Source organism: Scylla paramamosain, chromosome 25 (genome assembly GCF_035594125.1).
Source record: "Scylla paramamosain isolate STU-SP2022 chromosome 25, ASM3559412v1, whole genome shotgun sequence".
NCBI lineage: Eukaryota > Metazoa > Arthropoda > Malacostraca > Decapoda > Portunidae > Scylla > Scylla paramamosain.
In genome coordinates, this window is record NC_087175.1 from 7616041 (window position 1) to 7643679 (window position 27639).

Genomic DNA, 27639 nt, shown 5'->3' on the forward strand with positions numbered 1-27639 from the left:
CATCACTTTCTCTGGTAAACTCTGGAACTCCCTGCCTGCTTCTGTATTTCCACCTTCCTATGACTTGAATTCCTTCAAGAGGGAGGTTTCAAGACACTTATCCATCAATTTTTGACTACCGCTTTGACCCTTTTATGGAACTGGCATTTCAGAGGGCATTTTTTTATTGGATTTTATGTCGCCCTTGGCCAGTGTCCCTCCTACATATAAAGAAAAAAAGAAAAAAAAAAAAAAAAAAAAAAAAAAAAAAAAAATATATATATATATATATATATATATATATATATATATATATATATATATATATATATATATATATATATATATATATATATATATATATATATATATATATATATATATATATATAAAGTAAGAAAAGGAAGTTTTCACCTAATACAGTTTATTTCTTCTCCTTCATCTATATGCACATGTATATGTATATGTGGAAATGATCTTGTCCACCCATATGTCCATCCCAAAGACAGCTTCTCATCTCTCACCCAAGCTGGAAAACACTGCATGATCTGCTTTGTATGTATAATTTGCCATCTAAATTCCGGTGGCACGGCACAACATTACTATTACAGTCTTTTGTTGTCACATATATGGTAGGCGGCCTGGAAAGCACCAGCAAAAAAAAAACAAAAAAAAAAACAGGAAATAGGAGCGGAACACAACAAGAAATAGGAGCAGAACACTAATGTTTCCCTATACTTTTAATGCTCAGCTGGTAATGTTTTGGGTCTAGGACGGGTGGGGGTGAGAGTGGACCAATAGCGTGTTGTCTTCACATTCGTGACGTCATGCCCACTTCTCCCATTATATCTCCATGGATTTATTGGTTATCGGTTATCGGGCGATAAATGTATCACCTGTTATAGATTATCGGCTATCGCCGATATGGTTATTGTTATCGATTTATCGCTTATGATGATAAATTTTTACGTATATATATATATATATATATATATATATATATATATATATATATATATATATATATATATATATATATATATATATATATATATATATATATATATATATATATATATATATATATATATAGTTGCATCAGTACTAGTAGCAACAACAACAACAACAACAACAACAACAACAACAACATTATTGTTATATCTAATGATACCGATACATTTAGACCAAAGAAAATAACTAAATGGCAGGCTTCCGTGTAGTGCTGAAGCGAAGCCAGTAAACACCGCACCACAGCCTTTATACTAATGCTCCCGGCAGTATGGCGGTAAAGGGCCAATCAACGACGAGGATTTAAACCAGTACTTTGAACACATCTGTGGCGGTCTTAGCGCAAGGGGTTTGTACCAAGTTTTCCTCTTTGTAGCACCCAGCCAGCCACTATGCCGCACAGAATCTATTACTCGGATAAATACTATGACGACAAATACGAATATAGGTGAGTACAGCGGAAGGTGTGCCAGTAACATTATAGTAAGGCGGGTTCTGGACTGCCAGTCTGCCAAGCCATTCACCATGTGGCTGCTGTTTATCTGGATTTATTGACCTGTGATCGGTTTGTAAATTTTCGCAGGTTCATCATAATGCACCAACATATATATATATATATTTTTTATTTCCATACGTTTTTATGCGTTCTAAAAGATTGTGACGCAATCGTAAGAAATCCATGTAGTTGTAACATTCCTAACCCCTTCAAGCATCGGAATTTGTGGGAATGATTTGTCATTCTTCCATGAGGGTGTTTTGATATATTCTGCTGTATTCTAAATTAAAATGACCTTCCCCTTCTCAATTTAGAAGGATAAAAAAAAAAAAAAATGAGTGAAATGCATTAAAACTTACAAGAAAAGTTATTTAATCCCCTCGGACATCCTAAAGTTGTGCTAACTTGTGTATCTGTCTGTTGACTTTTTTTTATTTATTTATTTTTTTTTATAGTTAAATCATTATCATAAGGTGACGGCTTTGTCGCCCTTGGATCTTTATGTAGCTATGATCACTAGCACCAGCTGCAGCTGTAAGTAACTTAGAGCCTGGTTGCAGAACACAGCTCTTGTTGCTTTTGTTATTTTCTTTTTTTAAAAATAAATGTAATCATATGTTATCTCCTAACATAAATGGAGAGGTTTGTCTCCCTGGACCACACTAAAAAGCCACACTAATTGCTGTTCATTAAATGAATCTTCCCAGCTGTGACCCCGAGCCAGTCACAGCACACCGCACTGTTGTGTACTCATGCATTTTTGTGTTAAACCTTGCTAATTATTGTGAATTTGGACTGATATTGGAGTATTCACCCTTTAGCTTCTAAAGAAGTTAATTTGTCCCTTAATATTACCAATGAGAAGTGTAAATTTTCTTAGCACTCTTCAAAATAAAATGCAGTTTTCAAATACATGTCTAAATGAAATAGGTAAACATGATTGGCTGATGAAATGTTGATTTTCATTTCAAAACTAATTTAAATCAAACAGTTACCTACAGATCTGGGACTCTGGGCAACATTCCATACATTATGAAGAAAATGATGACTAACTCAGTGATAGCTGATAAGTGTCAGGATAGCATCAGAGACCCATGCTCTGTTCTAGAAAATAAGTGGTGAACCTGCCGAGTTGGTTGCAGCATCTGCACCACATGAGTAGTCAAAGGCTTTATAGACACACTGAAATAACATGCTGTCTTGATCACAAATCCCTCACATCAACAACAGAATGAATACAATTTGATTAGAGTGCTTGGTGTAAGGCTGAGGTGGTTCCAGATAACACACTTAAAAATAGCTTTCTTCTGTCATTGTTGATTTCTGACAGACTTGTTCTGTAAAACTTAAAAAAAAGAAATTTACCTGATAATGTAAAAATGTACCAGCTGGCACACTGCTGATACCATTATGTGTCATGCCTTCCCATCCTGCCTCCTTCAGAATGGAGTACATGGGGTGAAGGAGTCATATCTTGAAGTTTCTTCCATATATTTGGTATAGAAAATACAGACTTGCCTCCTCACAGGTATACTGATGACTGACTCCTGACTGACCCTTGATTTATTTACACCTGACCAAGAGGTATCCACCAGTAAAATACAAGTAAATCTGTCATTAAGTTAAGGAGAAAAAGTGGTAGAGGTGATAATCTGGGAAAGGTGTGAATTCAGGTATTTCCCCAGGTGACAGACACACCAGGGGAAGTCAAATCAAGGTGCCAAAGGAGTGTGGAGGGTGCATTGTCTTATGAAATTATTAGTAGTGGTAGTAGTAGTTGTTGTATAAACACACAGCACAGTGCATAATGCTCAACCATGCTATCAGATGGCTGTCCTCAGCTAGTAGTGGTAGTAAATACAGTAAAATCCCTCTCATCCAGCATTCGAGTATCCAGCAGCTTCAAGTATCCAGCACATTTTTCCCCGAGCCTTAAAATCAATAAAAAATCAATGTGTACTCATAAAATCGATTAAAATTCCCGCGCGAGGCATACTTTGTCCCTTCGCCACCAGAGCGCACTGCTTCGCGCCACCCGCGGCCCACTGCACTGTGTTTACTCAGTGACTCATTCCTGCGTGTGCACTGTTTATCGCCTGACGCCTTCATCATGCCTAAAGTTGTAGAAAAGAGGAAGCGTGTTGTGCTTAAGCACAACACGCTTAAGCTTAAGCACACACGCTTAAGCTTAAGCACTTAAGCAGCTGATCAGATCAGCTGATCTTTGTTATGGTAAGATGCGTGAGTGTAGGGTGGTGATTGGGGACATAATTTCACTTCTATTCAAGTATCCGGCAAGTCGGCGGTCCCGTTGATGCCGGATAAGAGGGGTTTTACTGTAATACAGTACATAATGCTTGGCCATGCTGTCAGTTAGCAAACTTCAGCCAATGAGTAATTGTGTAATTTTATAAAATTCGTACTATATAAAGTGGTGGTGGCACAAGCAAAAGAAAAATACATACAATGAGAAATGTAGAATGAGACAAAAACAAGTATTAAAATATCATTGTCAGCTTTCTAGAGTAATGGTGCTCTTTTCTTTAGGTGTTATGTTGACAATTCTTTTTCTGGTTTTTCTTCAGTCATTATGGATTCAGGTACTAGTACTATTTTATGCTCTTTTTTTTTTTTTTTTTTTTTCTTTATCTCAGGCTACATAAGCTTGAAGTGATGCAGCTCTTGCTTCAGTTAAAGATAAATTGCATTTGGATATTAGATGTGAGCTCTCTCTAGCTTAGGTCATGTCAGGTCAGGATGTTATGTTAGATGTAGAGGATAGAAACCATGCTATTTTTCATGTGGGTAACCCGTGAGGGAAGCCACAGAAGTGAAAGATCAGGTCATTCTAAGTCAGAAATATTCCATGGTCATATGCTTTTAACGTCTTGATTTTGATGGTATAGGACATTTGAATAAGAACACACATCAATGGTAAAGTATTCTGTATCGTCTTGGATCTGATTCACTGGGTTAAACAGTCAACATTTCTTACCTGTGGGAATATTTTGGATATTATTGCGATTAGTGAGGATGACAAGATTGGCAATATAGAGGTTATCCCCCCCTTTTTCCTTGATGTGTTCAAGATACAAGTGCCACAAGGAAAACTATTGCAGTTCATACCAAGCTAAGGGAAGTTGATGGGATTTGCTATTTGCTCACTTAACTTTAGAGGAAATGTATGAATTGAAAATGCCACAAACAGACATATCCCATACAAAAATATAGCCTCTAATAAGCCACAATGGAAAACCAAGCCACTAGTCAATTTGAAATGTAACCAGGAATCAACATGGAAATTGTACATAAGGAAACAGAATCCACTTTGGCAGACATTCTTATCAAGCAGCTATACAGCTGCTTGGGAACTTCCAGAGATTAAATCAAGAGTACAGGAATTTTACCCTCAACTTTCAAATTAATTATGGAACTTCACTTACTATTTAGAAAATGCAGTCACATCCTAAATTATTCCATTCATTATTTGTAATGAAAAGATTGGTTGTCCAGCTATAGGCTCTCAAAAGTTAAGAAAGAAATACAATGGCATGGCAGTGTCTTGCTGACACTTTTAGTCACTTATATGCAAGCTCTGCTCCTCTCTGCAGCGCATTAGCTGTCTGACATCATGATGTCTTTTTAACTTTCCATCCTTGGCTTTGAATAATCTTGATACGGATAGTAGTATGGAGGCTGATGGTATTCACCCACTGATACTGAAGTTTCATCAAAATCATCTTGCTTATTCATTGTATCTGATTTTTCTGAAGTCTTTTTATATTGGACAGTACCTTCTGCCTGGAAGAATTCTAGTATTGTTCCTTTTGTCAAGGAAGGCCTACATTCTGATCCAATGAAGTATCAACCTGTCAGCATCACATCATTGTGTTGTGAGATGTTGGAAAGAATTATTTTGGAAGAACAATATCAGGAAGCAGGAAGGAGAGTTAAAGATCAATTATATTAACCGATGATGAAATTGCACAGTATACTGATAGCTACAAGAGGTGCTATATTGATTGTTTGATTGAGTTTTCAAAGTCTTTGATACAGTTTGCCATTTTATTTTGATTACTAAATTAAGCCAGTTCAAGATTTTTGGTCCCATTCTTTGTTGGATTCACAACTTTCTGATTGGAAGGAGAACGGCTGCTGTGATAGATGGTTGTGGTGTGCTTGTGGAAATGAGAAGGTATGAGCATAGCTCCTGTCTTGCATTTCACAACTAGGTTAGTGCAAAAGGATATTGAGATGTGTCCCTCAAGGTTCAGTCCTGGTGTTTGTTCTGTTTCTAATCTATATAAACCATTTTCAAAATTTATATAAAGTTTCAGGCTTGTAACTCCATATTATTTTCTAATATTGCTTCTTTTCTTTCAGTGGAATAATGGTGTTTGGTTTTGGTAACAGAGACTTCCATAAATACTGAAAATTCTTTTATAAATGCTGTCATGTTTAGCCTGTACCCATTATTTTCTTATTTAACCAAGGAAAACCCTATGAGCATGTTAAGAAACACTTAATTTTCCATATAATTACTTAGAAAACCAAAGAAGAAGAATGGTTTCAGCCAGTTGTCCTCATAACACAACTCATCCCAGCTCCCTCCTTCATCCCACACATCATCACTCAACAGAACAATAAGTGGAAGATCTTGTGTCACGAAGTTAGTGAGCTTTTATAGTAGAGCAATTGATATAATTCAAGAGAGAGAGGGTTGGGCAGACTGTTTATTTAGACCTAAGAAAAGCATTTGATAAGGTACCTCGCCAGAGGTACCTTATCAAATCTTATGGAAAATCAATCTTATGGAAAAATCAAATCTTAGGGAAAATTCAAAATAAAGGGGGTTTGCAAGGCAACACACTGAATTGGATTATAGACTTCTTGAAGGATAGAGAAATGAGAACAGTAATAAAGGGAGAAAAATCAGAATGGTGGAGTTACATGTGGAGTACCACAGGGGACAGTCTTAGCCCCTGTAATGTTTCTGGTGTATGTCAGCAATATGGTGGATGAGGTTGACAGTTATATAAATCTGTTTGCAGACAATGTGAAATTGTTGAAAAGAGTAGAAAACAATATGGATTGTGAAATATTACAGAAAGATCTAAATAAGATATATAAATGGAGTAAGAAATGGGAAATGGAATTCAGTGCAAAGAAATGCAAGGTGATGGAATTAGGAAAAACCAAAAGAAGATTGACAAGTTCCTACACCATGGGAGAAGTGGAAATTAAGAAAACCAGAGAAGAAAAAGATTTGGGAATTACAATAAGTGATAATTTATCACCTGAAAAACATGTAAACAAAATAGTTGGGGAAACTTATGAGTTACTAAGAAAGATGAAAGGGGCATTTGCTTACATGGATGAAGAGATGATGAAAAAGTTGATGGAATATGTGATTCAACCAAAACTGGAATATGCTACAATTGTTTGGTCACCCCATAATAAAAAGGAAATAAGGAAAATAGAAAGGATCCAAAGAGCTGCAACCAAATTGGTACCAAGATTGAGAGATTTAACCTATGAAGAAAGATTAAGAAGATTGAAGCTTCCATAGAGAGAAGAGAAAGAGGAGACCTGTCTGCTATATACAGAGCTTTAAAGGGTAAAGATCGAGTTGACAAAGAAGACTTATTTGTGTGGGACTCAAGAGATACAAGAGGATGTGGAGTGAAATTGAGGAAAACAGCAAGTAGAAGAGATATCAAGAAATATGGTTTTCCAAATAGAAGAATAGAAATATGGAACAACTTAGATGAAACAGTGGTACAAGCAAAAAAATATTCATGAATTTAAAGTTAAGCTGGATGCTTAAAGACATGGAGACAGGACAGCATGAGCATAGCTCTTTTCCTGTAAAACACAACTAGGTAAATACACACACACACACACACACACACACACACACACACACACACACACACACACACACACACACACACACACACACACACACACACACACACACAGAAATAGATAATGAGAAACTGCTGCTAAGAGAAGTAGGAAATCCCAGTTACATATGAGGGTACATAAAAAACAAAGAAAAGGAATATGCTTGAGTAGCATAAAGAAATATAGTTTCCCACAGAGAAATATAGAGGCTTGGTACGAGCTCAGTGAGGATGTAGTACTGGCAATGAGTGTTCACAACTTTAAGGAAAAAATTGGACAAGTGTAGATATGGAGACAGGACCACACAAGCATAGCTCAGGCCCTGTAAATTACAACTAGGTAAACACACACACACACACACACATAGAACCAACTTTTTAAAAAAAGTTAAAAGAAAACTTAAGGATAATAAACCATTGGATTGGAGGAAACTGACTGGAGTAAGTTTAAAGAAGTCAGGGGGGATAGAAAGAAAATAGGAAGAGTTTAATGAAATATAATATGTGCCTAAAATGAGTGGCAGAGAAGTTGGATAAGACTGATTTAATAGAAGATATGACATATCAAAAAAAGAGAGAGAGATACTGTGGAAAAAAATGGAAGAGAGGGAGAAGAAAAAAAATTGTGGGCAAATTACATGAGAAAGAGAAATTAATATATTGAAATAGGAAGATAAGAATGCAGAAAATACAATAGATAATTGTGAAGACCCACAAAAACTGTTCTACAGGCATGTCAACAGTAAGGTACAATGGAAGGAAAGAATTGAAAAATTAGAGGTTGATGGCAAAGAATATAAGAACATGAAGGAGATGTTGGAGATGATGAATGATGCCTTTCAGTCAGTCTTCACCAAAGATAATGGCTTTATGATACAAGAAAGTGACAGTGGTTGAAATACATGTGACAATCAATGAAATGGTGAATATTATGGAGAGGTTAGAAGTAGAAAAGCACAAGGACTGCATGTTATATCAAACTGGGTTTTAAAAGAATGTAGTTGTCAATTGGCAGACATAATACATTATATTGTTGAATGTTCATTAAAAGAAAGTGAGGTACCAAGAGACTGAAAAAGACTGATATTGTGCCAGTATTTAAAGGAGGTTGTAAGAAAGACTCTTTGAATAATAGGCCAGTGTCATTAGTGTCAGTAGTGGTAAAAATATGTGAAAAAATTGTGAAGAGATTAAATACTTGGAAGAAAATGGAAAGATGACTGATAGACAATATGTATTTTGTGGAGGGAGATTGTGCACAACAAACTTTATCTATTTTTTCTTGAGTAATTGATACAGTAAAAGAACATGATGGATTGGTGGATTGTATCTACTTGGATTTAAAAAAAGGTGATTGACAAGTTGCCACATTAGAGACTCCTGGTGTAGTTTGAGGGGAATTTTTTAAGTGGATGGAAGAGTTCTTATGCGATAGAGAAATGAGAACGGTCATCAGAGATCAGAAGGCATCCTGAAGGAAAATAATTAGTGGAGTACCTAGAGGTTCAGTAATGGTTCCAGTCATGTTTGCTGTGCATGTAAATGACATGATGGAAGGAATAAACAATTATGTGAGTTCATTTGTGGATGATGTTAAATTGACGACAAAAATAGATAAAAGGAAGAATATCAGAGAGCTCCACAAGATCTCAACCAGATTGAGATATGAAGCTGTAAATGGAAGTGGATTTCAATGTAAAGAAATGTAGCCTATTAGGGAAGAGTAAAAAAAGACCATCTGATGTTTATAAGTTGGGAAATAATTATATTGGAAAACAAACTAAAGAAAAAGATCTTGGAGTGACAGTAGCAGACACATTATCACCTGAATACCATATAAACAAGATTGTGAGAGAAATGGACCTACTAAGGAACATAAGAATTTCATTTGCACACCTGGATGAAGAAAAGATGAGGAAACTAATTGTAACAATGATCTGTCCAAGATGAGAATATGCAGTGGTGGTATGGTCACTAAGTTTAAAGAAATATATCAGAAAATTGGAGAGGATACAAAGAGCAGCAACCAAGATGGTCCCAAGCTTAAGTGATATGATGTATGAAAAGAGACTAGAAAAACTAAACCTTTCAACACTAACAAAGAAGGGAGAGAGGAGACTTAATTGCAATATATAAACTAAAGGAAGAATTGGAAAAGCTAGATAGAAACAATATTGTGATACAAGGGACTCTAGAAGACAGAAAGAAGACAAAAAGGGAATCCTGTAGAAGAGATATGGAAAAAAAAAGTTTTCTGCAGAGGGTAGCTAGTGAGACACATGGAACTGTCTAGACAAAGATGTGGTGCAAGCAAGAACTATTCATGACTTCAAGGCCAAGTTGGATTATAGAAGATACAAAGGTGGGACAGTACGAGCATAGCTACTTTTATGCATGTCACAACTATGTAAATACATACACACCACATAATATAGTGGTTAGCATGCTCAGCTTACAGCTGAGAAGGCCTGATTTGAGTACTGGGTGCAGTGAGGCAGATGGTTGTGAGCCTCTTAATGTGTAGTCATGTTGACCTAGCAGGAAGTAGGTGTGTGGTGTGAGATGTCTCAGTCCTACTCAAAGATCAGTCTCTATGAGCTCTGAGCTGCTTCTGTATGGAGAATGGCTGGCTGGGTGACCAGCAGATGATTAGGCTGATTGCACACTTTCTTTTGGTATCGTGCTTATGGAGATGAAAAAATAACAAAGTTCCTTTCTTGTATTTCACAACTAGATTGGTGAATGCACACATTTACACTTATATAAGATTATATGTATATAAACGAGTTTTTTTTTTTTTTTTTTTTTTTTTTTTTTAGCTTACTTGATTTTTTTTTTCTGATGTTAGATGATTGCATGTCACAGTGCAGTATCATGTACAAGGGAATTTACTGTTGCTGAAATGAGATTTATTATTACTGTTTAATGTGCTAATTTCCCACAGACATGTGATGTTGCCAAAGGACCTTTCCAAGCTTGTTCCTAAGACCCACCTGATGACAGAGAGTGAGTGGCGAAGTCTAGGTGTTCAACAGAGCCAAGGATGGGTACATTATATGATCCATGAACCAGGTGAGATGCAAACACACACACACACACACACACACACACACACACACACACACACACACACACACACACACTTTAGAGATGCCATAATGACCAGGCATTCACAAATCATCTCCAAATATTGCAGAACATTAACACCACTAGAGGAGTAAGGGATTGAAGCAAGCTCTAGTACTTGTGGAGTAACAGCACCAATGAGTAATTTTAGTAGCTGGACCAAAGTGAATGTTTGTTTCCAAAAATTTAGTACAAGAACATAAGAAATAAGAGAGAAGCCACCAGGCTTACACATGGCAGTCCCTTTATGAAATATACCTACCTATTTCACCTATCATCCCCATCCATAAATCTGTCTAATCTTCTCTTAAAGCACACTGGATAGAAATGAGAAACCTAGAAAGGTATGAATAGTGACCATGAAAGTGACAAAATGGGAGAAAGTATCCTAGCTTAGTGACACTTGAGAAGTTTGTAGAGTTTTGAAAAGATAAGTGGCAGAATGTCCAAGAAAACAGCTTGTCATTACAAAGGTATTTAAATGAAGGGATTGGTTTTAAAACTAAAGTTGTACTTGCTTTCCTCTTTAATGTTCTGAATCATGCCTATTATTGTGCTTAGTGCACTGAAAACTTAAACATGACTTGGGTATGCTTAAATCTGGAATAATACTTAAGAAGGGAGGATGACTGGCTGCCAATAACCTTGAACCCACCACAATAAGTTTTTTAGCCCTTTAAGGATGTTCTCAGTGACCTGGGTGACTAAACAAAATATACACATTGTATTGTGCAGGAATATTATTCATGAAAGATTTGGAAGGAGAGGCCTTGGAACACCCTACAGGAAGAAATGTATTGATGGCAGAAATGGAAGTGATAATTATACTTTTTATTTGGCAAGTGGGACAGTGCTTCTCTTGGAGTTTTTGGTTGTAGGAATTGGGATGTCCATTGTTACTGAAGAATACATGGTGGGAATGAAAGCACACAAGGATTCAAGTTTGGCTAGATGTGAGCTCAACCTGTAAACAATGAGACTTAAGTAATTTTGCCTTTTTGTGGTAAGTTGATAATAAAAAATCAATACCATGTAGGCAAATCTTTACAAAACTAAATTGTTATTTAGTTATAATTAAATAACAATTTGGTTTTGTAAGAATGTTACTTTAGTACCACAAAAGTAGAAGTGTAAGATTTTAGTGTTTACAGTTATCATTCCATATTGTATTTGCTTCTGTGCTTAATGTTTAGGCTTAGACTAAATTTAAGGACAGTCTTAAGAAAAGTACATTAAGCATGATTCTAATAACCATTGTACATACATGTGGGCCCAGAATTAGACTCTGGGAAGTTGAAGCCAAAGGATATTAAGACGTGCCTGGAGACAAGAAAAATTATGAATTACGAGGAACTGAAAGAAAAAGATGTTTGTAGGAAGAAAACATTGTATGTATTTAAAGAAAGAAATAAAGCAGGTGGAAAGGAAGGAACAAGAGGTAAATGTGGAAAAAAAAAGGAAAAGGAAAATGGATGAACTGAGCAAGGGAATTGGAAAAAAAAAAAAAAACAGGAAAAAGAAAATAATGAAGCAGCAGGTTTTTGAATAAGGACTGAAATTAAAAATGTCGGTTAGCAGATGAGAAGTTTGTGAAGAGGAAAAGAAGGATGTGCACTCATTATGTTCCTAGCAGTATGGAAGGGAATTGAGGCATACTGGTGGTGAGGATCAAGAATAGTGGGAAGTGGGTACAGAGAGATTAGTTATGTATGTATGGATTTATGTTTATGCACCTGTAAATGCAAGAAATGAGAAAGGGGGAGAAGAGATAAGGGTATTTTGGAGTGGTGTAAATGAGTGCCTGAAGGGAGAATGGTAGTGTTCAAGATGTGATTAGAAAGACAAGAAATAGTTATGTAGTAGATAAAGTAAGAAATGTAGTGTAGATAAGAGGGAAAGCCAATGGGGAGTACCTGGGGGACATATGTGTGGCAAAGTGTTGTTCCTGGCAAACGTCTTTTTCCTGCATAAAATAAGCCACAGGTACACATGGCAGAGGAGGAATGAAGGTAGTAAACACAAAATCCTGACTGACTATGTAGCATTGGATAAGAGACTTTTATTTTCATATAAGAGGGGCACTAGCCAAGGGCAAAAAAAACAAAAAATAAATAAGTAAAATAAAATAAATGAATAAATAAATAAATTAATTAATTTAATTAAATAGATAAATAAAATAAAAAAATAAATAAATATATAAAATAAATAAATAAATAAGCCCCAATGAAGTGCCAGTCCCAAAAGAAAGATCAAAAGTGTCATTCAAAATTGAAGGATAAGTGTCTTGAAACTTCACTCTTCAGAGTTCAAGTCATACAAAGGAAATTATGAAGCAGGCAGGAAGTTCCAGAGTTCTTGCATTAGAGAGGTGGACAGAACAGGGATGAGAAAAAGAAGAAAGCCTTGTGCAGTGAGGCATGCAGTTAGCAAGATCAGAGGAGCAGTTAGCATGAAAATAATGGTAGAAGACAGCTAGAGAGGCAACATTGTGGCGATGAGAGAGAGGCTGAAGACAGTCAGTTAGAGGAGAGGAGTTGATGAGATGAAAAGCTTTTGATTCCACCCTCTCTGGATGAGCGGTATGAGTGGAACCCCCCAGATATGTGAAGCATGCTCCATACATGGACAGATAAGGCTCTTGTACAGAGTTAGCAGCTGTTGGGGTGAGAAACTCTGGCGGAGACGACTCAAACTGCCTAACTTCATAGAAGCTGTTTTATCCAAAGATGAGATGTGAAATTTCCATTTCAGATTATTAGTAAAGGGTGAACTGAGGATGTTCAGTGTAGAAGAGGGGGACAGTTGAGTGTCATTGAAGAAGGGGAGATAGTTATTTGGAAGGTTGTGTTGAGTTCATTGATGGAGGAATTGAATTTTTGAGGCACTGAACGATACTAAGTTTGCTCTGCCCCAATCAGTTTTAGAGAGATCAGAAGTCATTCTGTGGCTTCCCTGCATGAGTTGTTTAATTCCTGAAGGATTGGACATACATAAAAATATGGAAAACTACAGAGTGGTATCATAAGTGTAGGAGTGGACACAACAAGTTTGACATATCATTGAGGACAGAACCTTGAGGGACACCACTATTAATAGACATAGGAGAATAGTGGCCATCTACCACATCAGCAATAAAATGATTAGAAAGGAAACTTGAGATGAAGTTACAGAGAGAAGGAGAGAAGCTAGAGGAGGGTAGTTCAGAAACCAAAGCTTTGTGGCAGACTCTCAAAAGCTTTTGACATGTCTAAGGCAACAATGAAAGTTTCACTAAAATTTCTAAAAGAGGATGAATAAGACTCAGTAAGGAAAACCAGAAAATCACCAGTAGAGCAGCCTTGATAGAACCCATACTGGCAATCAGATAGAAGGTTGTAAAGTGATAGATGTTTAAGAATCTTCCTGTTGAGGATAGATTAAACAGCTTTAGAGAGGCAGGAAATTGAAGCAACTGGACAGTTGTTTGAGGGATTAGAATGGTTACCCTCATAGGAGGAGGCAGTAGACATCTGCTGAAATGATAATTACTCCCAGTGAGATCTAAAGCATTGTTCAGAGGGTGCTGTGAACTTATCATTAAACCCAGCTGTGACTTCACCCTTTGTGTCTCACAACACAAGGGGGCAGTCACAGCCTGCCCTCTAAAGACAACTCTCTTCCTCCACACAAAACTACAAGCACCTAATAACACACACACCCTTCACTCAAAAATTTCAAAATCATCATGGCGACTCCTACACCAGCCTCGGAGTCCCCATCTGGGGAGGGGACCATAAATGTCCCCAGGTCGGACTGCCTTTCTGTTGACAACCCTAAGTGTCTTGACACCCCTCTCAACTTTTTCTTCATTAACTTCTGCAACATTTGTGGTCTAAGGTCTAATTTTCAGTCTAGAACACCACCTCTCCACTTCTAAATCTCATCTTCTTTTACTCACTGAAACTCAGGTGTCTGAGGCAACTGACAGTAGCCCCTTTTCTGTTCCCTCCTACTTTCTCTATCCTCATTTTCGATCCAAAGCTGGATGTTGCGTTTATGTGCGCAAAGACTTAACCTGCTCTCGTGCCCACGCTCTTGAATCTTCCGGGTTTTCCACCATCTGGCTACGACTACAGAGTCACTCTCAAACTAAATTTATCTGTGCTGTATACCTCTCACCTAACTCCTCTGACTATAAGAAATTCTTTGACTACTTAACATCCAAAGTGGACCACATTCTGACCCTCTTCCCTTTTGCAGAGATCTCCATTCTTGGAGACTTCACTGTTCACCACCAGCTTTGGCTTTCCTCTCCCTTCACTGACCATCCTGGTAAACTAGCCTTCAACTTTGCTATCCTCCATGACTTGGAGCAATTGGTGCAACACCCTACTCGTATTCCTGACTGTCTTGGAGATACGCCCAACATTCTTGACCTTTTCCTGACCTCTAATCCTTCTGCTTATGCTGTCACCTTTTCTTCTCCGTTGTGCTCCTCCGATCAGTATGGGTTCCATCAAGGCCGCTCTACTGATAATCTTCTGGCTTTCCTTACTGAGTCTTGGTCATCCTCTTTTAGAAATTTTGCTGAAACTTTTGCTGTTGCCTTGGACATATCAAAAGCTTTGGTAGAGTCTGGCACAAATCTTTGATTTCCAAACTACCCTCCTACGGCTTCTGTCCTTCTCTCTGTAACTTCATCTCAAGTTTCCTTTCTGACCATTCTATTACTGCTGTGGTAGACGGTCAGTGTTCTAAATCTATTAACAGTGGTGTTCCTCAGGGTTCTGTCCTGTCACCCATTCTCTTCTTATTATTCATTAATGATCTAAACCAAACTTCTTATCCTATCCACTCCTATGCTGATGATACCACCCTGCAGTTTTCCATGTCTTTTCATAGACATCCAACCCTTCAAGAGGTAAACTTTTCATGCAGGGAAGCCACAGAACGCTTGACTTCTGATCTTTCTAAAATTTCTGATTGGGGCAGAGCAAACTTGGTATTGTTCATTGCCTCAAAAACTCAATTTCTCCATCTATCAACTCGACACAACCTTCCAGACAACTATCCCCTCTTCAATGACACTCAACTGTCCCCCTCTTCTACACTGAACATCCTCGGTCTGTCCTTTACTTATAATCTGAACTGGAAACTTCACATCTCATCTCTAGCTAAAACAGCTTCTATGAAGTTAGGCGTTCTGAGATGTCTCTGCTAGTTTATCTCACCCTCCCAGCTGCTAACTCTGTACAAGGGCCTTATCCATCCATGTATGGAGTATGCTTCACATGTCTCGGGGGGTTCCACTCATACTGTTCTTCTAGACAGGGTGGAATCAACAGCTTTTCATCTTATCAACTCCTCTCTTCTAACTGACTGTCTTCAGCCTCTCTCTCACCGCCGCAATGTTGCATCTCTAGCTATCTTCTACCGCTATTTTCATGCTAACTGCTCTTCTGATCTTGCTAACTGCATGCCTCCCCTCCTCCTGCGGCCTTGCTGCACAAGACTTTCTTCTTTCTCTCACCCTCTCACCCCTATTCTGTCCACCTCTCTAACGCAAGAGTTAACCAGTATTCTCAATCATTCATTCCTTTCTCTGGTAAACTCTGGAGCTCCCTGCCTGCTTCTGTATTTCCACCTTCCTATGACTTGAATTCCTTCAAGAGGGAGGTTTCAAGACACTTATCCATCAATTTTTGACTACTGCTTTGACCCTTTTATGGAACTGGCATTTCAGTGGACATTTTTTTTTATTATTGGATTTTTGTTGCCCTTTGCCAGTGTTCCTCCTACATAAAAAAAAAAACTTTAGGAACGAGCTGAATGTAGGCAAACTTTCACCAAGAATGAAAGGTAGATGTTGATAGACAGAGTTGGAAGAGTTTGACCAGGCAAGGTAGCAAGAATGGAGACAGTTTTGGAGAGCAATGAGATGAACCCCATCAGGTCCATAGACCTTCCAAGGGATAAGAGAGGGAAAGATGAATAAACAGTTGTAGAGAAATTTCTGTAGGTGCCATAAGTCATGAAAGAAAGATTTTGACATTTTCTATTGGTGAAGGAGTTTTTGCCTGGTTGAATAGTCTTAACAGGATTTTATGTGGACGTATAAAGTGCATGAGATTCAGGTGATGGAAGGCTCTAGTACCATTTGTGGGCCACCTCTCTATTATGCATAGCACAAGAACAGGCTGAGTTAAACCAAGGTTTGGAAGGTTTAGGATGAGCAAAAAAGTGAAGAATGTACATCTCCATGCTAGACATTTTGTTATGCACTCAGCACACAAAGATGGGTCTCAGACATGGAAGCAGTAGTCATTTCAAGGAAAATCAGCATAATACCTCCTCAGGTGCCCTCCGATTAGCAGAGGCATCCCTGCCTTGGGGAATCCTGAGGAGGGATTGGAGTGAAAGGACAAGATACAGATATGAGGTTGTGATTGGAGGAGCCCAAGGGAAAAGAGAGGGTGACAGCATTAGCAGAAGGATTAGAGGTTATGAAAAGGTCAAGAATGTTGGGCATATCTCTAAGATGGTTAGGAATATGAGTAGGGTGTTATACTAATTGCTCTAGGTTGTGGAGGATAGCAAAGTTAAAAGCTAGTTCACCTGGATGGTCAGTGAAGGGAGAGGAAAGCCAAAGCTGGTAGTGAACACTGAAGTCTCCAAGAATGGAGATCTCCACCTAAGGAAGAGAGTCAGCATGTGCTCCACCTTGAAAGTTAGATAGGCAAAGAATTTTTTTATAGAGGAGTTAGGTGGGAGGTATACATATACAGCATAGATAAATTTAGTTTGAGAGTGACTGCAGTCATAGCCAGAAGGTACAAAATCAAGAAGATTTAAGAGTGCAGGCACAGGAGCAAATTAGGTCGTTGTGCACATAGACACAACATTCAACTTTGGATTGAAAATGAAGACTGATGGGACAGGATAGTGAGAGGGATGTTCAGATCATTATGCTATGGTGATCAAGATGAAAATGAAAGGTCAGAATGTGGTAGGAATTGTGGTAAAAAGGATGGAAAATACTTGCAAGTGAAAGGATGAATGGGAAGAAACATTAAGAGGAATATGAGAAGATAGGTGAAAGACAGAGAAGCTAGGACAACAGTTGGGGGATGATCAAATGTAAAGATATTTAATGTAATGTAGTGTTTCACTGTCGGCCAATTTATTGAACATTTGGGAGGTAAGCCTCAGAACCGTAATCCAAATGTCGAGCACTGAACCACAAACTGGCTGTGCAGATTTATTAAACACATATGCCATCCCACGGTTGTTGATCGTGTTGGCAGCCTTGAGGTCATAAGATTGGCAAGCCTGAGTGGTGGTAAACAAACCAGAAATGCAGAAAAAATTATATATATATATATATATATATATATATATATATATATATATATATATATATATATATATATATATATATATATATATTACTGTATATATATATATATACAGTAAAATCCCTCTTATCCGGCATCAATGGGACCGCTGGCATGCCGGATACTTGAATAGAAGTGAAATTATGTCCACAATCACCACCCTACACTCACGCATCTTACCATAACAAAGATCAGCTGATCTTAATCAGCAGCTGATCTGATCAGCTGCTTAAGTGTAAGCACAACACGCTTCCTCTTTTCTACAACTTAGGCATGATGAAGGCGTCAGGCAATAAACAGTGCACACGCGGGACTGAGTCACTGAGTAAACACAGTGCAGTGGGCCGCGGGTGGCGTGAAGCAGTGTGCTCTGGTGCCGAGGGGACAAAGTATGCCTCGTGCGGGAAATTTGATAAATTTTATGAGTACACATTGATTTTTTATTTATTTTAAGGCCCGGGGAAAAATGTGCCGGATACTTGAAGCTGCCGGATACCCGAATGCCGGATGAGAGGGATTTTACTGTATATATATATATATATATATATATATATATATATATATATATATATATATATATATATATATATATATATATATATATATATATATATATATATATATATATATATATATATATATATATATATATATATATATATATTACACAACAACAACATAAATAACAATATATTTACACACCACTTCTAATTTTTGTTCATTACAAAGATGATGAATAAGAAAGAAATTGAAAAGAAAATGTAAAGTTTGAAAAATAGAAATTATATACAGCATCGGAGTTTTTATAGTAGTCACAGTTTTACATGTCAGTAGATTATGTAGACATTTTATAGGAAAACATGTAAGTATGTTTCTGTTTCACTGGAATTATTGATCACATTAGAACAGAAGTAAGATATTGATGTGGCTACAACATGCATCCACTCCCTCTTCCATGCTGATTAGGTGCGCATGCAGTAGGCTCGCTACCAACTCATTCAGTTGCACTCTTTTAAAAGGCTGAAATCCTGTGATTTAACCTTTAAATTAGAGTAATAAAAATGCAAATTTTGTTATTGAATATATTTGTACAGTTGCGATACTTTTCTACCATGAATCAGAGAATAAAACCTTTCCAAATGGGATTAGCCGATGCTTTTGGAGGGTGTCTGGCTCCCATTGCTTTCTCACCCGAAGTTCCAAAAATGTCTTCAGGTTATGGCACTCTTTCTTGAATGTTTAATGAATTGGCCATATGTACAGTTTGATCTGAAGTAAAGGTTGAACTTTGATTTCTGGCCTGGAAATTAGTCGTTTATGGTATACTTTATATGTAGGTCAACCACCTAATTATGGCATCATATGTAGGACAGCTACTTCTAACATCTGCCTAACTATTAAAAAATAAAACTTGGAGTGTTGTGCTTCTAATAAAATAGTACTAAATCACCACATTTAATGCTTATGTGAGTAGCCACCACTGCATCCACCACTCATGCCTCCTGGTGTAATATGTGCTTTTAGGTACATACGTACTTATCTCTACCATCTTAAAAGTTGTGTTTATATTAGTGAGTCGTCTCAATATTATTTTCAAACTGAAAGATTCGAACTGTAGGGTGTCTTGAGGTGGCAGAAGATGATGCAGTTCTCTCCCCACTTTGGTAGGTACTTGGCTTGTGGTCCACTTGGGGAACTGGCGTGATAAAAACATGAGGAAAAACATCTTTATTAATATTGAATTATTATGGGATGGTGAAATTGTCAATGATCCTTCCCTGGATCAGCATAATGGCAGCACAGCATGATAGCACTGGCAGTGGTGAGACACACATTGACAGCGTGTGAAGCAGGTCACTTGAGCTTATGCCTGGCAAGGTGAGACATTGTGAACAAGTTGACATCACCAGAAGAATGGGAAGCATCTGTCAGGGTGAGGAGGAAAAGACATTGCCAGCAGTATGGTAGAGAGAGTTTTGCCTGGCTGGGCTCATGGCAGGCAGCTGCCTCTGGGTGGTAGGTTGAATAGAGATTGAAACAAGGTCCATGGTAGAAATGGATAAGGCTAAGTCCTGGTTGATTCTGCTCTCTGGTCATGTCTGCTGCACAGATAGACTCAGGATAAATCTTTTCTTGTTTCTACTGGATGAGTGAGGCAGGACTGAAGACCCAAAACCATGGTGACATGGCTTGGCACAGTGGTTGTGAAGTATTAATTAATTAATTATGTTAACAAAAGTGTGAACAGTGTTGTCTTTCCTTCACACACCAAACCAGTTATTGGTTTGGTTAGTTATTTATGCATTAACAAAAAAATTGTAATTTAAGAGATGTGGAGTCAGGCTTACTTGGAAAATCAGCATCAGTGTTATCTTTACCCACAATATGAACAACCCTAAACCTATATCCCTGAAGACAAAGTGTCCACCAGAGAACCCTGTTGTTACTTTCTTTGGAGCGGGTTAATTACATGAGAGATTTGTGGTCCACTTCCAGTGTGAACTCCTTGCCCCTCAGATAGTTATCAAAGTGCTTTAAGCTGAAAATGACAACTAAACACTCCCAACAGGTGGTGTCACATGGAAAATTTCTCCCAGCATTCTGCCCATTTTTGCTAGTGAGACTGGCAACACAGCAGGTTTGGTGTCACACAGGGACTGGGCTGTTGTGTTGATACCTCATCATTCCAACAACAAATCCTAAGCCAGTATCTCTTCAGCCACTTTATTTTGCCTTAATTATTAAAAAATCAAACATTATTATATATGATCGCATGTTTTTTTAATGGCTTTCAATTTAATGATGGAACAAGGATACTGTAATAAATCTTTCACTCCACTTGGCAGCTCATATAGGCTGTGTGGCTTTGTCTTCACAGGCCGTGGCCACACCCTGCTGGCCATGGTTAGGTCACTCTGGGTGGGGTTGACAGCCAACACCCTAAGTACCAAGTTAATAGTCTGGATCCACTATAGCTCAATTAATTTGTGCCAAGCTTTCACACTCCAGCAAAACTTAGTGTGGGACTCCGTCCCAGCACATCGTTTATCTCACCAGCTGCAGTTGTCAGATGTGCTATAAATAATTTCTCACACCACACAATCAGATCACAAGCACACACTGGCACATATACTTCATTTACTAAGTTTTATAGTTGACAATTTTGTTCATAAAGTACAACGGTCATTTGATTTTAAATACACTCTTACCTCAGTATTACTGACCTTGCTTTAATGGATTTCGGAAGTATCAGACAAAATCTGGAGCAGCTGACTCAATTTGAAAGTCCCGTGTGCTATGGATGGAGTTGTGGCAACACTAAACACGAGCTACTTGTTGCAGGCAGTGAGTTTGTTTACATTGGTGTAACAACACATGTAGCTCATTGCTCCATGATTTTTGCCCATTTTATTGTGAATGAATTATCATAATTTTCTATAACCATGCTGTCTGGAGGGAAAGTAGAAAAGATAGCCTTGATGTTTCTCTCTCTCTCTCTCTCTCTCTCTCTCTCTCTCTCTCTCTCTCTCTCTCTCTCTCTCTCTCTCATTCATTCATTCATTCATTCATTCATTCATTTTATGTTATTTTTGCTTCATTCTCTCTTACTCTTTCTCACTTGTATATGTAACTCCATTTTCATTCTCAATCAGTCTCATTTTATATAACAATCCTCAGGATTGTTCTTACACACACACACACACACACACACACACACACACACACACACACACACACACACACACACACACACACACACACACACCCTTCAGGAGGTAAACATATCATGCAGGGAAGCCACAGAACGCCTGACTTCTGATCTTTCTAAAATTTCTGATTGGGGCAGAGCAAACTTGGTTTTGTTCAATGCCTCAAAAACTCAATTCCTCCATCTATCAACTCGACACAACCTTCCAGACAACTATCCCCTCTTCTTCAATGACACTCAACTGTCCCCCTCTTCTACACTGAACATCCTCGGTCTGTCCTTTACTTATAATCTGAACTGGAAACTTCACATCTCATCTCTAGCTAAAACAGCTTCTATGAAGTTAGGTGTTCTGAGACGTCTCCGCCAGTTTTTCTCACCCCCCAGCTGCTAACTCTGTACAAGGGCCTTATCTGTCCATGTATGGAGTATGCTTCACATGTCTGGGAGGGTTCCACTCATACTGCTCTTCTAGACAGGGTGGAATCAAAAGCTTTTCGTCTCATCAACTCCTCTCCTCTAACTGACTGTCTTCAGCCTCTCTCTCACCGCCGCAATGTTGCATATCTAGCTGTCTTCTACTGCTATTTTCATGCTAACTGCTCTTCTGATCTTGCTAACTGCATGCCTCCCCTCCTTCCGCGGCCTCGCTGCACAAGACTTTCTTCTTTCTCTCACCCCTATTCTGTCCACCTCTCTAACGCAAGAGTTAACCAGTATTCTCAATCATTCATCCCTTTCTCTGGTAAACTCTGGAACTCCCTGCCTGCTTCTGTATTTCCACCTTCCTATGACTTGAATTCCTTCAAGAGGGAGGTTTCAAGACACTTATTCATCAATTTTTTACCACTGCTTTGACCCTTTTATGGGACTGGCATTTCAGTGGGCATTTTTTTTTATTAGATTTTTTGTTGCCCTTGGCCAGTGTCCTTCCTACATAAAAACACACACACACACACACACACACACACACACACACACACACACACACACACACACACACACACACACACACACACACACACATACGAGAGAGAGAGAGAGAGAGAGAGAGAGAGAGAGAGAGAGAGAGAGAGAGAGAGAGAGAGAGAGAGAGAGAGAGAGAGAGAGAGAGAGAGAGAGAGAGAGAGAGAGAGAGAGAGAGAGAGAGAGAGAGAGAGAGAGAGAGAGAGAGAGAGAGAGAGAGAGAGAGAGAGAGAGAGAGAGAGAGAGAGAGAGAGAGAGAGAGAGAGAGAGAGAGAGAGAGAGAGAGAGAGAGAGAGAGAGAGAGAGAGAGAGAGAGAGAGAGAGAGAGAGAGAGAGAGAGAGAGAGAGAGAGAGAGAGAGAGAGAGAGAGAGAGAGAGAGAGAGAGAGAGAGAGAGAGAGAGAGAGAGAGCACGCACCTGTCCCCACTGGCGCTTTAAATTTTTATTATTTTATTGTATTAACATTATAATCTTTATGTTAAGCATGTATAGTGTTATTCCTGTAAAAAATATTATCATAGGCTTTTTAAATAATTCCACACTCAACGTGGAATTTTAAGCCTTTCTGTAAATATTTGTTAAAAAAAAAAAAAAGAGAGAGAGAGAGAGAGAGAGAGAGAGAGAGAGGAGAGAGAGAGAGAGAGAGAGAGAGAGAGGTAACTGAGGTTCCACTGTATTTGTAAAGGTTGCAGATCATATTCTAGAATGTGATTGATAAAGGCCAGATAAGGTTTAGAAAGGGGGATGTTTGGATCAAATGTAAAAACTCAGGATGATGCTTGAACAGTACTAATTAAAGAGAAGAAATTTTTACTTTGGAGAAAAATGAAAATCATAAAACTGAATGAATGGAATTATGAGGACATATTAAAGCTAAAGGCTGAGAATTCTGCACTCCTGTTCATGTGTTTGTGTGTCACCCAGCCAGCTGCTCCCCTGTGAAAAGACCTCAGAGCTGATACTGTGTGTGTGTATATATATATATATATATATATATATATATATATATATATATATATATATATATATATATATATATATATATATATATATATATATATATATATATATATATATATATATATATATAATAGTGATACCAGAAGTATCCATGAAAGTTAGGAAACTGGCAAGTGAATATCTATGATAGGATGGTAAGCAGGTTTTTATCTTGATCTATTGATGCAAGACAACAATAGCTCAGCATCATATGCACACAGCTGCTGTTGTGCATACAATTTGAGATAAAAAGCTGCTCATCACCTTTCCTTTCCACCTTATCTAAAATCTGATACATCATTGTCTTTAGAACTTTCTTAACTATATACAGCAAAAGTCCTTCCTTTCAGCATCCAACATTTTGGAAAACCAGATGTTTTGGCACTTTTGCAAAATAGTTCCTTTCCGTAAGTCAAACGATCATTTGGCACAATATTTCTAAAAGGTATCAGCATGTTGCAAGCTTAAAAAATGGCACTGGAGTGCTGCAATCATCTGTCATGTATGGGTTCTGCTAGCAACAGTACCTGTTGGTATGATGGTGTGAGTGGTGTGTATGAGAATACTTTTGGTATAAACTTGTAATACACAAATATGGAGGAGAGGAAATGAATATTAGCAATCTTATATTTTACTCTGTGCCTGTTATACTTTGTAACAGGCACAGAGTAAAATATAAGAGTATAAGAACAAGTCTATTGTGCTTACACCACCATGTCTGTCTTTCCACTTTGTCTTTGTGAACGAAAATCCACCAGTGGTTGAGGAACAGACTGACTAGCAGATTTTAAGTATGACAAATCTTGCTGCTTTGGAGATGGACGGGACAAGTTTGACATATCATTGATGAATAATAGGAAGACACTAGGTAGAGGATAGAACCCTGAGGGGCTGTCTATCACAGCAACAATAAAATGGTTAGAAAGGAAACTTGAGATAAAGTTAGAGAGAAGGATAGAAGCCTGAGGAGGGTAGTTAGGAAACCAAAGTTTTGTTGCAGACTTTGTCAAAGGCTTTTGATATGTCTAAGGCAACAGTGCAAGTTTCACCAAAATCTCTAAAAGAGGATGACCAAGACTCAGGAAAACCGGATCACCAGTAGAACAGCCTTGGTGGAATCCATACTGGCAATCAGATGTAAGGTTGTGAAGTGATAGATGTTTAAGAAAGAATCTTCCTGTTGAGGATAGATTCAAAAACTTTAGATAGACAGAAAATTAAAGCAATAGGACGGTAGTTTAAAGGATTAGAATGATCATCCTTTTTAGGAACAGGCTGAATGTAGGCAAACTTCCAGCAAGAAGGAAAGGTAGATGTTGATAGACGGAGTTGAAAGAGTTTGACTAGCAAGGTGCAAGCATGGTGGCTTAGTTTCAGAGAACAATGGGAGGTACCCCATCAGGTCCATAAGCCTTCTGAGGGTTTAGACCAGTGAGGGCATGGAAACATCATTGTGAAGGATCTTAATGTGTAGCATGAAGTAGTCAGAGGGCAGAGGAGAGGGAGGAACAAACCCTGAATCATCCAGGGTTGAGTTTTTAGCAAAGGTTTGAGCAAAGGCTTCAGCTTTAGATGAGATGACAGTACTGCCAAAAGGTTGAAATAAAGGAAGGAAAGATGGAGAAGCAAAGTTTTTGGAGATGCTTTTGGCTAGGTGGCAGAAGTCACAAGGGGAGTTGGATTTTGAAAGATTTTGACACTGTTAATGAAGGAGTTTTTGGCTAGGTGGAGAACAGTCTTGGCATGATTCCAGGCAGAAATATAAAGTGCATGAGATTCAAGTGATGGGAGGCTCAAGTAGCTATTGTGGGCCACCTCTCTATCATGTATAGCACTAGAACATGTGTTAAACTGAGGGTTGGAAGTTTATGTTGAGAGAACGCCTCCATGCCAGACACCACAACCTCTGTTATATGCTCAGTGCACAGAGTTGGGTCTCTGACATGGAAGCAGTAGTCATTCCAAGGAAAATGTTGTTATTTTGTGTTTTTATTTTCCAGTATTCATGAATTATCATCATTGTGTGCAGTATTCAGAGAAAAAAAATGCAATGAAACTTGGATGAACTTCTAAAACCATAACACAATTTGCAGAAAATTTGGAAAAATTGGGTAGTGAATATCAATAATTTTTTGAGGCCATCATGATTTTGATTGTCTAGCAGTCATATTGAGACCAAGTTCATTGTCATAGCATATATAATAAGAAAGTTATCATTGTCAGGAGTTGCCAAACTTTGAGTGCATTTTCTCACTTTATTTTGGTTTGAGTGGCCCTTCTAATGTGGGACACCTCATTTATAATCTGTCATACTTGTAAATCTATACAGTGATCAAGAAATCACATAAATATTGTACTAGAAAGGGGGATAGAGGGAAAAGAAGTAAAGCTTGTAGCATGGAGAGGCCAATGTCTGCATTAAGCAGGGGAGTCTTACCAAGTCATGTGCCAGTTGCAAGACCCACTGTCCAATCAGTGACAAGGTGTAATATTAGTTTACTCTCCAGTTGCAAGGTAAGAATGAATGGACCACATTATTTATAGCCTTTAACAGACTTTTCATCCACAGAGCCTCACATTTTGTTGTTCCGGAGACCTATCACCACCCCACCTCCCAAGATAGATGAGGATAAGGATGACAACTAGTATGCTGCCACTGAAGTCTCACTCCAATGCATACATGTGTCGAGGAGCTTATTTTTTAATATCCTTCATCTCTTCTGTCTCATCTCTTTCAACACAACACATAAGCCAGTTCGGGTGTCTAGCATTCCTGCCTGATTATAGAACTGTATATATAGCCCTAAGATAGGCTGGTGGGTGGAACCAATGCTGTCTGGATATATCATGCTAATAATGTTCATAAGGTGCTTTAGTGATGTGTTATTTTTCTTGCCAATTTGGAGATTCATTCTATATGTTGTGATCCTTTATTATCCTTCATGTGCTTTTCTTTGATTCGATCTTAATTGTTTGCAGTGGAAATATATACTATTTTCTCTAACTACAAATGTTTTTCATTATTCCAAGGTATGTGCCTGTTACTGATGCTCAAGTTCATCACAGCTTCAATAGCATATTGATATTTAAATTAGTTTTTATATTCATATCATTTTAAGCATTAAGAAATAAACTGGAGGAGAAATTCAGGAATAAACAATATAGTGTGGCTTCATTCATACTTAGCATGTTTTAGGATAGTGATTTCAAACTTAGTGATGGGTTTTAAAAGCTACTAATTTTCTTGCTTAGTGACCAGATTGCATGCTTGATCAGTGTAGAAGGGACAATGCTTAGTGATGAGTGTGGCATGTGGCAGACATTCACTTTCTTAATATTGCCAAATTGTGGGAAAATCCACTATTGTACATTCTATTTTTTTTTCAATAAACTATCAATGTGCTCTAAAAAGTGTTCAACACTATGTATACACAAAAAATTTAATAACACTTTTACAGTGGCAACACTGTCCCTTCTCCAGCATAATTAAAAAAAGGAACATCAAAGTCCTACTCACCCATTTCACTTGGTACATAGGAACAGGTATTCTCTTCTTTATAATCTTTTTTTAAGTATATTCCAAGTTCCTTCATCTATCCTGTCCTATCATAACTCAAAATAAACTTATATTTACCCAGTTCACTCAGAACACTGGTAAGTATTCTTCTGGCTAAAGAAAACCTTTCCTTTATAATGACTAGTATCTTCAACACTCCGACCCATCTTATTTTTGTGGTGTCTTCATTGTGCTAGTGACCTTGACCTTTTGTACCCTCACTTGTGCACATGTTTACTGAACTTTGCTAACATTATGGCATCTGTGGGTAGTTGGGGACCCAGTGGTGATGGTGATGATAATAGTGGGCTGCCTTAGAAAGTAAGACCCTCAATAAGTGTTGCTAAAGTTGGTGATGACTTTGAGGGTTTCAATAATGTGGAGGAGACTGAGACTTGAGAGAGAGGTTGTGACTAGCTGGTGTTGGGGATAGAAGAGGAAGAGGGCAAAGGTGGTGCACAAGCAACCAGTAAAGCTGCTCACCCACCACTTCAAGCCTGTTTCAGTAAGCAGCACTCCAG

General features: G+C 38.0%; 1 protein-coding gene across 1 annotated transcript; it reads left to right on the forward strand.

Moving 5' to 3' along the window:
- The first annotated feature begins 1261 nt into the window (after positions 1–1261).
- LOC135113196 (cyclin-dependent kinases regulatory subunit-like) lies at positions 1262–26573 on the forward strand. Its single transcript, XM_064028327.1, has 3 exons — positions 1262–1435; positions 10334–10461; positions 26132–26573. The coding sequence occupies exons 1-3, from the start codon at positions 1380–1382 to the stop codon at positions 26206–26208; spliced, it is 261 nt and encodes an 86-aa protein (XP_063884397.1). The 5' UTR covers positions 1262–1379; the 3' UTR covers positions 26209–26573.
- Positions 26574–27639: the final 1066 nt, after the last annotated feature.